Source organism: Somniosus microcephalus, chromosome 29 (assembly GCF_052327205.1).
Source record: "Somniosus microcephalus isolate GS21.2 chromosome 29, FLI_Smic_1.0, whole genome shotgun sequence".
Lineage (NCBI taxonomy): Eukaryota > Metazoa > Chordata > Chondrichthyes > Squaliformes > Somniosidae > Somniosus > Somniosus microcephalus.
Genome location: NC_141015.1, coordinates 30714521 through 30731745, shown reverse-complemented (window position 1 = coordinate 30731745; position 17225 = coordinate 30714521). Strand labels below are relative to the sequence as shown.

Genomic DNA, 17225 nt, shown 5'->3' with positions numbered 1-17225 from the left:
GTGCAGGACAGGAATACATGTAATAGAGATTTGGATCCTATGAAGTTTATGGAGGGCGGAGGATGGGAGGTCAGCCAGGCGAGCAGTGGAATAGTTGAATCTGGAAAAAGGGATGGATGAGCGTTTCAGCATCAGGTCGGCAGAGGCAGGCAAAGTTACAGAGATCAAAGTAGGCAGTCTTTCTGATGGAGAGCATATGGGGTCAGATGCTCAGCTCGGGGTTGAATAATCGAAAGATGCGCATGATTTGTGTGGTGCCAAAAGGTTCTCGGACTTTGAAGATGAAAGGGAAGTTGGAGATAGGAGGGGTCGAGGGTAGGTTTTTGGAGGAGGAGGATGAGAAAGGGAAAGGGACAACACTTGAGGAGGGACAATCATTTACAATTTCAACTAGCACGGGGGCCAGGGAGTTAAATTGGATGGTCAGCAGTTTAGTGAGAAGGGGTTCAAGGGAAATGGGTTTTATGAACGAGATGTGCTCATTCCTGCGACTCAAAAGCTATAGAATTGGTTGTAAAAGTTAGAAAATAAGACTTGTGGGACTGCTAGGTAGAGAAATAGAATGATGGTTGGTTTTGGCCACATTGTAAGCAGACGGTTAAATTGATTTAATATTACTTCTTATTTCTAAATTAATGCTTCAAATTTGCACTTTTGTTGTATAATTTTACTTGCTGGTATAAATGAACATTTAACTAGAATGGAATAAAACTTTATTGTTTTACTGTTTAGTCCACAACATCATGCACATCACAGCTTGGACCTGACTGGCCCCGACCACAAACACTCGAGTGATTTGTCCGAGTCCTCCCGAAGCACAACCCCACACGGAACACAGTCTCTGCCTGCCAGTGCACGTATTGGTAACTCTTCACTTGTTCATTGGATTTTATTTGAATACTACCTGATTTCCTTACAGAAGAGTCACCACTTAATCTGTCCGATTGATTTTTCAGCAGGTTCATCAAGCAGCCTGGCTTTTGCGCCCAGTAAAAGTGGACGGATTCGAATCCCTTCAAACACCCGATACCCCCGATTGACAACGGGCTCCGACAGAGGTAATCTTTCACAATACACAATTTTAAATGTTACAAACATTCTGTTCATTTTGCTTCCCATATTTTTTCCTCTTCTCTGGAGCACAGGAAGGAGGAGGTGAGTAAGATACCAGGTGGATGAGTGGTGTCTGGTCAGCCGATGGGTTTGACTGTGGCTGTCACGAAACTTTGTCCAACCACAGCAAGTAAAAAAAAAAAAGAAAGACTTGCATTTATATAGCACCTTTCACAACCACCGGACATCCCAAAGCATTTTACAACCAATGAAGTACTTTTAAAGTGTAGTCACTGTTGTGATGTAGGAAACGCGGCAGCCAATTTGCACACAGCAAGCTCCCACAAGCTGCAGTGTGATAATGACCAGATAATCTGTTTTTGTTATGTTGGTTGAGGGATAAATATTGGCCAGGACACTGGGGATAACTCCCCTGCTCTTCTTCAAAATAGTGCCATGGGATCTTTTACGTCCACTTGAGAGAGCAGACTCGGTTTAAAATCTCATCCGAAAGACGGCACCTCCGGCAGTGCAGCACTCCCTCAGTACTGCACTGGAGTGTCAGCCTAGATTTTTGTGCTCAAGTCTCTGGAGTGGGAATGGGAAATTATGGCCATGGAGATCTGTAATGATGCACTTTGAGTTTTATAGCAAGGAAGTTTGCTATTTGAATTACATTCAGGTTATGAATCAGTTATTTCTAAAATTGTTTCAAGTCCTTGTAACTGTTTTGATGTTGCTTCAATTGTGATATTGCAGACACTGACAGCTTGCTCATTTCTCAACAACACTCCAGGGGATGGAGTCTGTCAACTAAATTCCAGTCCATTGATTTTAATGGTTTTATTTGTACATATCCCAGAAGTAAGAGCTGGGTTTTTCTTGCAGTCTGCCAAACAAATAGAGCTATAGTGCGTGGACTATACTGGGTGTTCATAGTCTTCCGAGTGTGCTATTGTTGTCAACTGTAACAAGTTAAACCAAGTATTTTTGAGAATCTCTTTATATCCAGTCGCTTGTTCAATCATTTTTGTTACATGCTTGACTCAGTTCGGTATGGATGTGATGATCAAGCTAAGACACTACTGTCAGCCTTCAGCCTTGCCAGGCTATTCCATTAAGAATGATTAAATTTGCCCCTCTAGAATGACTACGCAGAGGCCTGTGAATAAACATTTTGAGTGAATAAATTGGAAAAGCATTTTCATTCCTTAAATCAGATCAATGCAACTCTGCATTTTTCTACATCAAAAGCGAACTCTAAAATTGTGGAAATGCCAGTCTGTGGAAGGAGTGAAATGACTTTGCCAGTCCTTTACAATCATTTTATTTTGTCATTAGGTGCAGTGTGGCACTTGCCCTTTATTTTGTGTACATTTACCTTTGCGTTGCTATGGCAACTGTTTGACATCTAAGCTGTTACCGCACCTCTTGCCTCACCAAAGTAATGAGCCAACCATTTCCAATGTACATTTATCACACACAAACTGGCACTCCAAGAAGTTCAGGAATCTGCACAAGAAAAGATCTGCCTCACGTACTACTGCATAGATCTGCTTTGCTGCAATGCATTTGGACTGCCAAACACTTTATAAATCTGATACATAATGGCAAGTCTGTTGCGTTATTTTCTTATTATTTGTTTGGTAGATTCTGACTTGCAGTATGACACTGAATATTTTAAAGAACATGCAAGGTGGAAGTTGCCAATATTGCTGTCGCTCAGAGTTACAATACTTAATATTGTAAAGCAACTGTGCACATGACTCTTTGTCGAAAACCAAGAATTAAGATTTCGGTGGCCTTTTTATTTCACAAAAAAGAATGTTGACCCACACAGGAAAGCTGACAGAACAGACGAGCTGCCACTTTTAAAATATTCAAAGAATGGAATTGTTGGAAGGCACGGAGTAAATATTCTATCTCACATGTTTAAATGAGTAGGTACCTGAGATGCGCTTCAGATTAAATTGAATACCCCTCTAAGGAATTACTGCAAAGAACATACAGACGTTTTTTGTTTTCTGATTAACCAATTTTCCTGTTGATGTGTTTACAATCAGGTTCGGAGCGCAGCAGTCCCAGTTTGATTACACCCCCACAGTCACCAATGAATCTGGAGACATCGTCATTTGGCAGCAGCCAATCACAAAGTTCAATTTCTTCTCTAACTAAGATCTCCATCAGTCCTGTGTCGACAGGTGAACACAGAAAAGACAGGTATGAGCGGCGTCTCCTAATTTGTACGTTTTATCTTTTGGATTGTGTGACTCCTGCTTTTCCTCCTATTGTACTTGTACTTATAATCAGTAGTACTCACTGAAATACACAGAGTGTTGTCAGCACAGGATTATGCGTGACACGATTTGACTTTTACTAGAGATTTATGACCTAGCTTTTCGATGGCAATCCATTAAAATGAATGAGCTGCTGCTGGTGTTACGATTGAAAAATCAGTCCATTCAGTAGGAAGGGTAATTCAGATAAAATGAAGGAATTTCTGACCAAATTGTCATATGGTAGGAGTATAACTGAGTCCTAAATTGTTTCGTAACATTGACATTTACATGTGGAAACTTAACTAATTTGAATTAAAGCAATTGGTTTTTTTTATTTTGTGCTACTCACTGTCCCTCATGACACTGGGAGGATCAGATTCCATATCTGTCAAAAAATCAAACACTGAGTACAGGAAACTCTTTTTACCGGCACCTAAATAACCGGAAATCTCTCTTAACCAACAAAATTCAGGAGTAGGTTCAGGTAAGTTTTATTTCATATTAGTGGCCGTGTAACCAGGGTTCCTGGATCTGTGGCCGTGTAACCGGGGTTCCTGCACCTGTTGCCATGCAACAGGGACGCCTGGATCTGTGGCCGTGTACGGGGGCTCTCGTACCTTGGTAAGTATACCTCTCTGTAATCCGGACTTTTTGATCAACCGGCACCACGCCGGTCCCGTCGATGCCGGATAAAAGAGAGTTTCCTGTACAATCACAAGTAGATATCTTTTGATTACTGTGGCCGAACTACAGTAGGTGACAATGTGAGGCTTCAGAGAAAAACGCCAAGTGCTTTTGCAAAGCACAAAATTTCTTTTATTTCAGAGTTGAGGTGCATTTCCTGTCCTTGTTATAATAGTGATTCTAGCTAAGCTGTGGGAACTTGCTGGTTTTAAGTGTTTTTGTTTGAACCAAATGTTGTAAGCAATGAGCAGAGTTACAAAAAGTCACAGCATTATTCACTGTTAAAACATTTTTCAATTTAAATCTTCAATGCTTTGCCTAATGCTTTGAGGAAACCTAGACTGGTGGAATTCTGCTTTAAATGCCTGGGTCAGACTTCTCATTGCAGTCCTGTCCGGGTGTTTTCAGGTTCCTTCACGCAAGCAGCATGAATGGTTTGTGTTTTAACATTGTACGGAGCCAGCAGAAATGATTTGTTGACTTTTTGGTTATATTTTATGACATTGACACAAATTGCATTACAGCAAAGCCACGCAGCATGTCTTTGAAATACTGACTACAGTCATCCTATAGCGGCAGAACACAATGGGGTCGATTTTCCTGGAGCCGTCAGGCGGGGTTTCAGGCGTGTGGGGGGGAGGGGGAAATCCCGAATTCGGGGGTCCCGACACCATCCCACCCAAAACCCCGCTCCACGCAAGTTTCAGAGGCGGCGGGTACCCGCCCCGCACTGGGACCCGCCGACCCCAGGCAGGAAGGGATTAGTGCCAATGAACTGCCTGTTAACAGGTAGTTAACGGGCAGTTTTTAGCCTAATCCCTATTTTGAGGGTGTCGTGTGGGATTCCCGATGGCTCCAAACCACGCCAGGTTAGAGCAGGCAGGCCGTCGGGTTGAAGGAGTTGGAGGGGTCGCAGTGTCGGTGTTCAGGTGAGTGATGGGTGCATGAGTGCAAAGGTAAGTGTGTTTGGTGTGTCTAAAGTGTGTAAAGAACTTTTACGTACCTGTACTTAGCTTAACAGCCTTTCTTCCTGTAGGCGTCGGGAGCGCATCACTTAACCGGCAGTTAAAGCTGAATGGCTGCGATCTGTGAAAAGTGACAGCCTTCAGCTTTGAGTGCTGCTGAGAGTTCTAACTGAGTCTGTGCAGAAGGACTCATGTTAGAACTCAGACTGTCAGTGTTTGGCAGCTTCAAACAGCTGTGAAACTGATATTTCATCTGTCAAGAACTCTTGACAGATGAAATTGCAGTCTGTGACGTCACCTGTTGCCGGGTGACCCTTAATTGGCCTGCTGAGCCCGCTGGGCGGGCTCAACAAGGTCAATCAAGGGAAAATCGCGCGGAATGGCCGGACGTCGATGTAGGCGGGTCTAAAACCCGAAAGTTGTAGTCCCGCCTTCTTCCTGACAGCTTCGGGAAAATGACCCCAATATCTTCTTTATACTTGGCCTGCACCCTACATGGCAAAATAGCTACCACTTTTCTTGAATTACCAAAAAAACAAGCCAAATTATGTTGTTATGTATTTTGCTATCAAATTATGTTATTGTTGGGTATGTTACTTAATATGGAAATATTTTGATGTATGCTCTCTAAATAGCAGTAACCCTATCAATATTTCTAGATTGCAGGAATTGTGTGATTGATCCATAACTATTAATGAAGCTTTTTGTAGAATAGTTGCAGCACACAGAATAACGGTTGTATTATGCCTACAACATTTCAGAATGTTCTCATTTTATTTTTAAATGCTAATGTTATGAATGAATCCAGCCTAATAACAAAAGTTCTATTAGCAAAGGCTGTGAATTTTGGTATTTTAAGGTGTTTGAGTTCATTTTGTTAAAGCTGCAATAATTCGATGGTCACATTTTCAGTGTGAATTGTGATTCTCTGAAGCCAGAATTATTATGGGTGACGATGTATTTTTTTAATTTATAACTTTCTTGAGGTTAATTTTGTTACTTGGAAAACAGCATTAAATGGGTCTCAAAGCTTAATGTTCTTACCAGTTGATTTAGTTATTGAACAAGTTTGTAATTTAGAGTTAACTTGGGGCTTAACACTATTTCGTACATTTTTCTTGTCCCTTACTCAACTTTCTAAAGCATGAAACTTTCAGGCTTTTTGATAACTTCTTTCTCTACAACTGTTTTTCTTAATTCTGACCCTTCTTTTTAGATACTTATTCCGTAATAGGTCCTTTCTGAGAATCCCTCTCACTCCTAGGCCTCGATTCTCATCACTGCGGAGTCTGAGGTTGGCCTGTTACGAATTAGCTTGCTTTCTGCTTTCCTGTTTGTAATTCTCAAGATTTTGCCTTTTTTTTGTGTCGTTTCCCCATTTCTGGATGATTGCATATTCTATCTGGGAGCTCTTGCATGGCGACTTTAATCCCATTCAAGGTTGGCGTTTGCTTGAGGCTCTCTAGTCTGCCTGACAGCAGCTAATTGACCATTTAAAAGTCTGAAATGTGAACAAAAATGACTTCTGTCAGGTTATGTCAAGTGGTGCAAGGACACTAGGAACAAAAACATAAGAATTTCACTGCTACTTGCAGGTGGGCTTGAGGTTTGGCCTCAGATAATTCAGATAGTGAATAGAAACAGCATACACTGAAGCAGAACAACCTAGTGATAGCCAAACGAATGAACATCTATGTTGTATTAAAAGCAGAATATTGTTTAATGGCTCCAATTTCAACCCTACGTTTATTCTGACATTTAACATTAACAGTGCATATAGCAATTGAGCAGGATTTAATTTGCATTTATATGTGGAGCTATTGTCAGTACAGGATTGTGTGGGATATGAAATGACTATTACAGCAGAGATTATCAGCCTATCTATGGAAAAGGCAATCCAGTTAACGAAACAAACAAATTGATAGTATGCTCATATCATATAATATAATTTTGTCCTAAATTGTTCCTAATTTTGTACCGTTAGGACCAAGTTTGGGTATAACCTTTTATAATTTGCATCCAGGCTAATCTATAGCTTATAATAACTACATCAGTTGGTTTAACTGTTTCTGAGTGAGGTATGAAAAAGGATTATCAATGCAAAAGCAAAATACTACCGAATGCTGGAAACACTCAGCAGGTCAGACAGCATCTGTGGAGAGAAACAGAGTTAACTTTTCAGGTCAATGACCTTTTGTCAGTGCATGCCATTTAAAGAGCCTTGGTTTATTGACATCAATATTTTATAGCAATTTAACCTGGTAGTAGATGTGTAAAAAATGTATTGCCTGATTGGATTATTTAGATTTGCATATCGGATGAAATAATGCATACAGAATCTCAAATTAAACAGGCTGACTACACAGCTTGTAAAAAGAATGGAGCCCTCTAACATGTTAAAATCTGTCAGGATTTTAGTGCTGGAAACAGCATGACATTGTATGCATCAACTACCAGCTGTCCTTCTCATTCTGTTACATATTTTGACACTTTTTGGTATGGGATATAGACATAGCTTAAATACAGCAACTTTTGATCTGCATTTAATGTACCTCAAACAAAATTGGTTCTGATGGAAGTTGGTAGAAGACAAATCTTCCAGTACATCTTTGCCCTGTTGGCTGCTGTCAGGATAGACATCAGCACCCCAATGACATTTGTTGCTCTCGTGACTTCCTTCAACCATGACTGTCACTGTGCTATGCAGTACCGGTTCTGTTTAGTTTGTCTTGTGCGCAAATCATGAGAAAGCTAACCAAGTATAAAATATATTGAGAGGCTATGCAAAACTGCCTTTTTAAAGTTTCTTTTGTGCATGTGTGCTTATTAAAATTAAGGATGATCGTTTTGGAAAAGTTGTACAGTTTTCCACTCGAGTCAAATGCTCTCACCAACAAAGAGACAATAGGTCAAATGGCCTCCTTCTGTGTTATAATTTCTGTGTCCTGTTTGCAATGCACTCGTGTCTGTCTGGGACAGATTTAAAACCCCATTTTGAGTACCAGTTTGATTTATCATCTTGTCTTGTTCAGTTTAAAAATAAAGCTGATATACAGGTGTTCCGTCACCTTATTTGACTTCCTATAAAAACCTTAGATCTCAGCGAGTGTTATGCTTAATGGCATTCAAAATGATTTTTATTTTAAAGGCCCTATCTACAAGAACCCCGTCATGTGACCGTACAGAAAGGAACCGAGCCCCTTGGAATCTCGATTGTCAGTGGAGAAAATGGAGGGATATTTGTTTCAAAAGTAATTGGTGGAAGCATCGCTCATCAAGCAGGACTTGAATATGGTGACCAATTACTTGAGGTAAATGCAAATGACTAGTTAATTCTGATAGCATAGTTGGCTGACACCAATGAGGAAAATCTCGTACATCTTGTGTGTGTGTGTGCAGTATAATCACAGAGTACTTCAACATCCACCTGCGATTCAGTTCAGTCAGTTTGCATTATGTTCGCAGAGTACTGGCAAGCATTGATACCTTATGCATGTGCTTTGAATGTGTTGACTAGGCTCATGTGTGTGCCAGTTGTGTGGGGCTGGAGCAGATGTTTTGCTGCAGCCTGTGAAACGTGGCAGGCGGGGCCTCCTTTCCTGGGTCACCCATTCACTTTGTAATTTTGAGAGAGGATACTCTTCATTCTGTCCTTCCAGTTGTCCTCTCCTTTATTCGGGTTGTTGAGATATTCCTTGAGAGTAGGGTCTCTGAGAAGAAGGCCCAGATTGCTAAATTGCTTTCTAATTCCAATTAGAAGTTGCACATCACCCATTCAAATTGGCATATTCCCACAAGAGCTGTATCCACATCTGATTCAGGTTCTACTTCACCACAGCATGGGGCTGCATCTTTTTTGCTTTTCTTTTGTTTTCTTAAATTGCTACCCAGAAAAATCCTGGGGCATGACCAGAGGTTTTGCAGAAATGAGTCCTTTCTGATTACATCCCCCCCCCCCCACCCCCACATTCCTTCAAAACTTAAAAAAATATATACTAATTGTATTGATGGTTTGTCAAAGAATATGGTATTGGTGCTCATTTAAAACAGGTCTAAAATTATGTGAGATCAAGTTGATTTACAGTTCCATTTTTTTCTGTTTTTCAAAAGTCTTGTACACTTGCCAAGTTTCCCAAAGCCATTGCTGGAGAACGGGGTATGAATCAGTTTCCCGAGGCTACACAACACCTGCAGCCGAGCACTACCAATGCTTTTGCGCCATCTAGACATATTACACCTGCTGATTTTCCTCCTTCCAATCTCCCAGCAGAGATTGACAACTTAGCAGCCGGGGGTTTGAAGTAATTACTATTGCAGGACAGGCTGATACTCCAAACACACTGCGCCACCATGGTGTTCATATTAATATTGTGCCAGCTTGGCTCAGTGGTAGCACTCTCCCCTCTGAGTCAGAAGATCGAGAGTTCGAGCCCCACTGCAGGGCTCGAGCGAATAATCTAGTCCCGACACTATTGTGGTGGAAATGGCCTGCTGTGTTCTCCGACTTCAAAGAAAAAGTCATTGATTGGCTGTGAAGTGCTTTGTGATGACCTGAAGACATGAAAGATGCTATAAAAATGCAAGTTCTTTCTCTCTCTCTCTCTCTCTCCTTTCTCTTTCTTTCTCTCTCTGTCTTTTTCTTTCTCTTTCTCTCTCTCCTCTCTTTTTCTCTTTCCTCTCTCTTTCTTTCTCTTTCTTTCTCTCTCTCTCTTTCTCTCTCTCTCTCATTCTCTTTTTCTCTCTTTCTCTCCTCTCTCTCTCTCTCTCTCATTCTCTTTTTCTCTCTTTCTCTCCTCTCTCTTTTTCTTTCTTTCTCTTTTTTCTCTCTCTCTTTCATTCTCTTTCTTGCTTTCCCTCGCTTTTGTTCTAGACTGTTCAGTCTTAAGAAAGCATTCTTTGTTGTGTATATATAGGAGTAAATGTGATATTTTAATATCTTTTGGCAGTATAATGGCATTAATCTGAGGAATGCCACTGAGCAGCAGGCTCGATTAATTATTGGACAGACAGAGCCATGCGAGACTATCACCATCTTGGCACAATATAACCCACACATGTATCAACTGGGTAACCACTCACGCTCCAGGTGAGTCTATGAAAGTGTAAATTAGATTTTACACTTGTACACGGATTTCTTTGAGCAATTCAGTAGGTTACTCCCAATGGTTGCATTAGATACGGATATCACAGAATCCCCACAGTGCAGATAGAGGCCATTTCGGCCCATCGAGCCTGCACCGACACATAGCCCACCCCATCCCTGTAACCCCTACACCAACACCAACACATATCCCACCCTATCCCCACGTATTTAATCCCCCTAACACTAAGGGTCAATTTATCATAGCCAATCAACCTAACTCGCACATCTTTGGACTGTGGGAGGAAACCGGAGCACCCGGAGGAAACCCACGCAAACACGGGGAGAATGTGCAAACTCCACACAGACAGTCGCCCGAGGCCGGATTCGAACCCGGGTCCCTGGCGCTGTGAGGCAACAGTGCTAACCACTATGCCAACATTTCTTCTCCTGACTATGTACTTCCATTTTGGATCATCTTCAGCTATTACCAGAGCCAAAGAAGCATAGTAAGTTTTTCCTTCTAACTGGATCATTAAACCTTTTAGTGTCTTTCAATCTATGCAAGTTTCCAATGAAATTAGGCTAGTGTATAAATTAGCAATAACAATTGTTTTTTAATGTATTAATATTCACCAATTTTACATATCTGCTATATTTCTATAGAACATTAATCAAAAAAATACTAACTTAAATATTCTTTTGAAATTTGCATCATAAAAGAAATTGAATATCAGAATATTGATATCAGATTTTTTTAAATACTGAATATGGATTAATTGCGCTGCTGGTCACTGAAGCATTCTGCTGAGTGTTGAACATTGCTCCTTATTTTATTTCCAAGTTGATATTGCACTTTATTTTAGTTTTAAGTAGCCACAGTAGGAGTCGTCTTTTCCCCATTCACCCTGTAGTATCTTCAATAGGTTTTTAAAAGAAAGATATTTGCAGCAAAGTAGGTGTTGGCAAGTTAATATGAGAGGCCTGTACTTCATTGCAGCCATGCTGTTGATTAGTTCTTTTGATTCTATTAGACTTGTTGAATGTGTGTGATCAGCCATGATCTTATTGAATGGCGGAGCAGGCTCGAGGGGCCGATTGGCCTACTCCTGCTCCTATTTCTTATGTTCTTATGCCAGCTTTATAAGTTTGCTGTTCTGCAAGCCATTCTAGATATTTTATTAACTAATAGTTGATGCCTGTATGATTTGTGCTGCTAGTTCTCGACTGGAACCGATTAGCAATCATTCGACTCCCCAAGGCAGTGGAGCAACAACACCTGACAATCACTCCATAATCGATGCTGTAAGTGAACAGGATGAAGGGACAATAACGCCCCCATCAAAGCAAACCACCCCAACTACTAGTCCACGTAACTCCATCAGGTCAGTTGTAAACAGAGCTGTTCTACAGCACTATGACTGAAGTCTCTTCACACTGAGGCAGTAATAAAACTTTGTCCTTTTCTTTTCATTTCAATAACGCATTAATTAAGTGACAAATTAAATATTTTCTGCAGCCCTATACACTCGCGAATAATGTTACATTGTATAATAAGTGGCTTGGTATCAAGATTTTAAATCTGGATTTGTTTTTATAGTTCAGAATTTAGAATTTATCTAGATTACACCACATACTGTCGTAGCTTTTTCTCCTGTGGTTAGACATGTCTAGATTCGCTCTCTGACAATTCCTAAGTTGTGGCCCTGTTAAAATGACTAAAGCTGTTCCAAGATCCAGAAAACTTCCCCTGGTCAGTAATGTTGCTCTGGAAGGAAGAGACCTGAAATGGCTGGTCTCTGAAGGGTACATATTCAAATTTGTAGTACAGGAAACTTTCTGGTATCCGGCACGGACGGGACCGACGTGGTGCTGGTTCATCAAAAATTCCGGCTAACCGAACGCTATAGTAAAAGATACGGAGCTGAGAGCTCCGTATAAAGCAACAAACCCAGCTTCAGAACAATCGGCACAAGTTGCAAGCGTCTCTGTAGCTTAGCAACAGCTGCAGCTACACCCTTGCACAGCAACAAATGGAGTAAAAAAAAGGTAATAAAAGTTACCTGAACCAACTCCTGAATTTTGCCGGTTAACCGACATTTCCGGTTATTTAGGGCCGGTTAATCGAAAGTTTCCTGTATGTGTGAATGTTGGGTGCTGACTGGATTGGGCTTGGCTGTGATGCCTCCATGATTGATTGAACCTCACACTGGAGAACTGCCACTTGATCAAGGTACTGGAGGGCTACCAGTAACTGTACCCTACCATGGGACGCAGTCTTCAGGGTAAGGGGGAGAAAATTGAGAGATTGAGGAAAAAACTCTGCTAGAAGTGTTGATTAATTTGATATTATGGGAACGTTATGGGAAGATGGCTTGGTAAATTTTTCCAGCAAGCAGCTGATCCACACAGACCAGGGAAGACCCATGTTTGATGTCAGATCTGTGCTGAGTTTGTTCATCTCAGCTGGAGCAGTGGTAAGGAAGTACAATTGGGCTCAGTGCACCTGGACAAATGTTGGTTAAATCAACCAGAGTGACCACAATTGATCTGCTGCACCAGCCCTTGCTGGAATTGTGTGTATTCATCAGTTGAGGAAAGGATATAGAAACATAGAAGAGTGGAGCAGGAGTAGGCCATTCGGCCCCTCGAGCCTGCTCCGCCATTCAATGCGATCATGGCTGATCATCTAAGTTCAGTACCCGGTACCTGCTTTCTCCCCATACCCCTTGATCCCTTTAGCCTTAAGAAATATATCCAACTCCTTCTTGAATATATTTAATGAATTGGCCTCAACTGCCTTCTGTGGTAGAGAATTCCACAGGTTCACCACTCTCTGGGTGAAGAAATTCCTCCTCATTTCTGTCCTAAAAGGCCTACCCCTTATCCTTAGACTGTGACCCCTGGTTCTGGATTCCCCGACCATCGGGAACATCCTCCCTGCATCTAGTCTGTCTAGTCCTGCCAGAATTTTATAAGTTTCAAGGAGATCCCCTCTCATTCTTCTAAACTCCAGCGAGTACAAGCCCAATCGACCCAATCTCTCCTCATACGTCATTCCTGCCATCCCAGGTATCAGCCTGGTGAATCTTCGCTGCACTCCTTCCATGGCAAGAATATCCTTCCTCAGATAAGGCGACCAAAACTGCACACAATACTCAAGATGTGGTCTCACCAAGGCCCTGTACAACTGCAGCAAGACATCCTTGTTCCTGTACTCAAACCCTCTCGTTATGAAGGCCAACATACCATTTGCCTTCTTAACCGCCTGCTGCACCTGCATGCTTACCTTCAGCGACTGATGCACAAGGACACCCAGGTCTCGTTGCACTTCCCCTTCTCCCAATCTATTGCCATTCAGTTAATAATCTGCCTTCCTGTTTTTGACACTAAAGTGGATAACCTCACATTTACCAACGTTATATTGCATCTGCCATGCTTCTGCCCAATCACCCAACCTGTCCAAATCATACTGGAGTTTCTCTGCATCCTCCTCACAGCCCACACGTCCACCCAGCTTTGTGTCATCTGCAAATTTGGAGATATTACATCTAGTTCCCTTGTCTAGATCATTAATATATATTGTGAATAGCTGGGGTCCAAGGACTGATCCCTGCGCTATCCCACTAGTCACTGCCTGCCACTCGGAAAAAGACCCGTTTATTCCAACTCTTTGCTTTCTATCTGCCAACCAGCTCTCTATCCAAGTCAATACCTTGCCCCCAATCCCATGTGCCTTAACTTTACACGCTAATCTCTTATGCGGGACCTTATCGAAAGCCTTCTGAAAGTCCAAATACACCACATCCACTGGTTCTCCCTTATCTATTTTACCAGTTACATCCTCAAAAAAATTCCAGTAGATTAGTCAAGCACGATTTACCTTTTGTAAATCCATGTTGACTTTGTCCGATCCTGTCACTGTTTTCCAAGTGATCTGCTATTACATCTTTTATAATGGACTCTAGCATTTTCCCCACTGCCGATGTCAGGCTTACCGGTCTGTAATTCCCCGTTTTCTCTCTACCACCTTTTTTGAATAGTGGGGTAACATTAGCTACCCTCCAATCCATGGGTACTGTTCCAGATTCCATTGAATGTTGGAAGATGATCAGCAATGCATCTACTATTTCTAGAGCCACTTCCTTAAGTACCCTAGGATGTAGATTATCAGGCCCTGGGGATTTATCGGCCTTCAATCCCATCAATTTCCCTAACACCATTTTCCTACAAATACTGATTTCATTCAGTTCCTCCCTTTCATCAGACCCTATGTTCCCCGACATTTCTGGGAGGTTATTTGTGTCCTCCTTTGTGAAGACAGAACCAAAATATGTATTTAATTGGTCTGCCATTTCTTTGTTCCCCATTATAAATTCCCCTGATTCTGACTGCAAGGGACCTACGCTTGACTTCACCAATCTTTTTCTCTTCACATATCTATAAAAGCTTTTACAGTCAGTTTTTATGTGCCCTTCAAGCTTACACTCATATTCTATTTTCCCTTTCTTAATTAATCCCTTTGTCCTCCTTTGTTGAATCCTAAACTGCTCCCAATCCTCTGGATTACTGCTTTTTCTGGCCAATTTATGTGTCCTCTCCTTGGATCTTATGCTATCCCTAATTTCCCTCGTTAGCCACGGTTGAGTCACCTTTTTTATTTTTATTTTTATACCAAACTGGGATGAACAAATTCTGTAGTTCATCCATGTGGTCTTTGAATGTTTGCCATTGCCTATCCACCGTTAACCCTTTAAGTGACATTCCCCAATCAATCCTACCTAATTCGCGCCTCAGACCATCGTAGTTTCCTTTATTTAAATTCAGGACCCTAGTCTCTGAGTCAATGACTTCATTCTCCATCTTAATGAAGAATTCGATCATATTATGATCGCTCCGACCCAAGGAGTCTCGTACAACAAGATTGCTAATTAATCCTTTCTCGTTACATAATACCCAGTCTAAGATGGCCTGATCTCTGGTTGGTTCCTCGACATATTGGTCCAGGAAACCATCCCGTAAACACTCCAGGAATTCCTCCTCCACAGTATTGTTACTAATTTGGTTAGCCCAATCTATATGTAGATTAAAGTCATCCACTTTGGTGGCAAAAACAGGAAGGCAGATTATTATTTGAATGGCAATAGATTGGGAGAAGGGGAAGTGCAAAGAGACCTGGGTGTTATTGTGCACCAGTCACTGAAGGTAAGCATGCAGGTGCAGCAGGCGGTTAAGAAGGCAAATGGTATGTTGGCCTTCGTAGCAAGAGGGTTCGAGTACAAGAACAAGGATGTCTTGCTGCAGTTGTACAGGGCCTTGGTGAGACCGCACCTTGAGTATTGTGTGCAGTTTTGGTCACCTTACCTGAGGAAGGACGTTCTTGCCATGGAGGGAGTGCAGCGAAGATTCACCAGGCTGATACTTGGGATGGCAGGAATGACGTACGAGGAGAGATTGTGTCGATTGGGCTTATACTCACTGGCATTTAGAAGATTGAGAGGGGATCTCATCGAAACCTATAAAATTCTGTCCGGTCTGGACAGATTAGATGCAGAAAGGATGTTTCTGATGGCCGGGGAGTCCAGAACCAGGGGTCATAGTCTAAGGATAAGGGGTGAAATGAGGAATTTCTTCACCCAGAGAGTGGTGAACCTGTGGAATTCTCTGCCACAGAGGGCGGTGGAGGCCAGTTCATTAAATATATTCAAGAAAGAGTTGGATATATTTCTTGAGGCTAAAGGAATCAAGGGATATGGGGAGAAGGCAGGGACAGGGTACTGAATTTGGATGATCAGCCATGATCTCATTGAATGGCGGAGCAGGCTCGAAGGGCCAAATGGCCTACTCCTACTCCTATCTTCTATGTCTATGATGACTGCTGTGCCCTTTTTGCATGCTTCTCTAATTTCCCTTTAATGCCATCCCCAACCTCCGCATTACTGTTTGGAGGTCTATATACCACTCCCACTAACGTTTTCTGCCCCTTGGTATTTCTCAGTTCTACCCATACAGATTCCACATCATCAGAGGTAATATCCTTCCTTACAATTGTGTTAATCCCTTCTTTAACCAGTAATGCTACCCCACCTCCCTTTCCTTTTTGCCTATCCTGAATATTGAATACCCCTGGATGTTGAGTTCCCAGCCTTCGCCACCCTGGAGCCATGTTTCCGCAATCCCAATCAAATCATATTTGTTTACCTCTATTTGCGCAGCTAATTCATCCACCTTATTATGAATGCTCCTCGCATTAAGACACAAAGCCTTCAGGCTAGTTTTTTTAACGCTGTTAGACCTATTAGAATTATTACAGGAAACTTTGGTTTATCCGGAGGTTATATGTCCGGAATACTCAATCTAACCTGCAGCGGGTAGTCAAAACTGCCCAACGCATTACCGGCACCCGGCTACTGACCATAGAGCACATATACCAGAAACGCTGTTTACGGAGGTCACGGGTCATCATCAAAGACCCTACCCACCCCAGCCACAGTCTGTTCGCCCTCCTGCCATCTGGGAGACGCTACAGATGCATTCGCACCCGAACAACCAGATTTAGGAACAGCTTCTTTCCCAGGGCTGTCATCCTACTGAACTCCACAAATAAACTCTAAAGCCTGCACATCTGCCAATGCACTTTATTATGGTTATGTTTATGTTAATGTATTACAAGCCAAATGAATGTTGAATGTTTAAATGTCTTAATCTAAATGTACACTCTCGGGAGCCGCAAGCCTACATTTCGTTGTACTGCACTTGTGCACTAACAATGACAATAAAGTTGATTATTATTATTATTATTATTAATAAAACGGCAAAAATCAGGAGCCGTTATCTATAAGTTTTTTTAGTTCTCGTTGCTTTTTTTTCCCCAGTCAGGCACTGCAAGGTCTGTAGCTATAGCAACAGCTTCAGCTAGAGACGCTTGCAGCTGCAGCCGACTGTTTTGAAGCTGTTGCTAAGCAACAGGGTTTGTTGATTCACACGGAGCTTTTCAGTTCCGTATGTTTCAACATTATGCTGGTATGTCCGGCACTTTTGATGGTACGGCACCAGCTCGGTCCCGTCAGTGCCGGATATCAGAAAGTTTCCTGTATTTACTGTGGCCATGTTTGATTTAAACCGTTGATTTCTCTGACTGCCACTTTTGTTTTTCTCCTTCCT

General features: G+C 41.9%; 1 protein-coding gene across 8 annotated transcripts in view; it reads left to right on the top strand.

The window, feature by feature from the left end:
• dlg5a (discs, large homolog 5a (Drosophila)) overlaps positions 1-17225 on the top strand; it is a 224279-nt gene that overhangs the window by 174581 nt on the left and 32473 nt on the right. For 5 of the 8 annotated variants that reach the window (XR_015074204.1, XM_085970512.1, XM_085970509.1 and 2 more), the window contains 7 exons: positions 733-863; positions 957-1058; positions 3117-3273; positions 6198-6275; positions 8130-8292; positions 9928-10067; positions 11282-11446. Coding sequence is in view for 7 of the 8 variants with exons in the window: in XM_085970512.1 (XP_085826638.1) it covers positions 733-863; positions 957-1058; positions 3117-3273; positions 6198-6275; positions 8130-8292; positions 9928-10067; positions 11282-11446 (936 nt within the window). In the remaining variant the exon portion in view is untranslated. The remainder of the gene's footprint in view (positions 1-732; positions 864-956; positions 1059-3116; positions 3274-6197; positions 6276-8129; positions 8293-9927; positions 10068-11281; positions 11447-17225) is intronic. The other 3 variants (XM_085970511.1, XM_085970513.1, XM_085970508.1) reach the window with 2 other exon arrangements.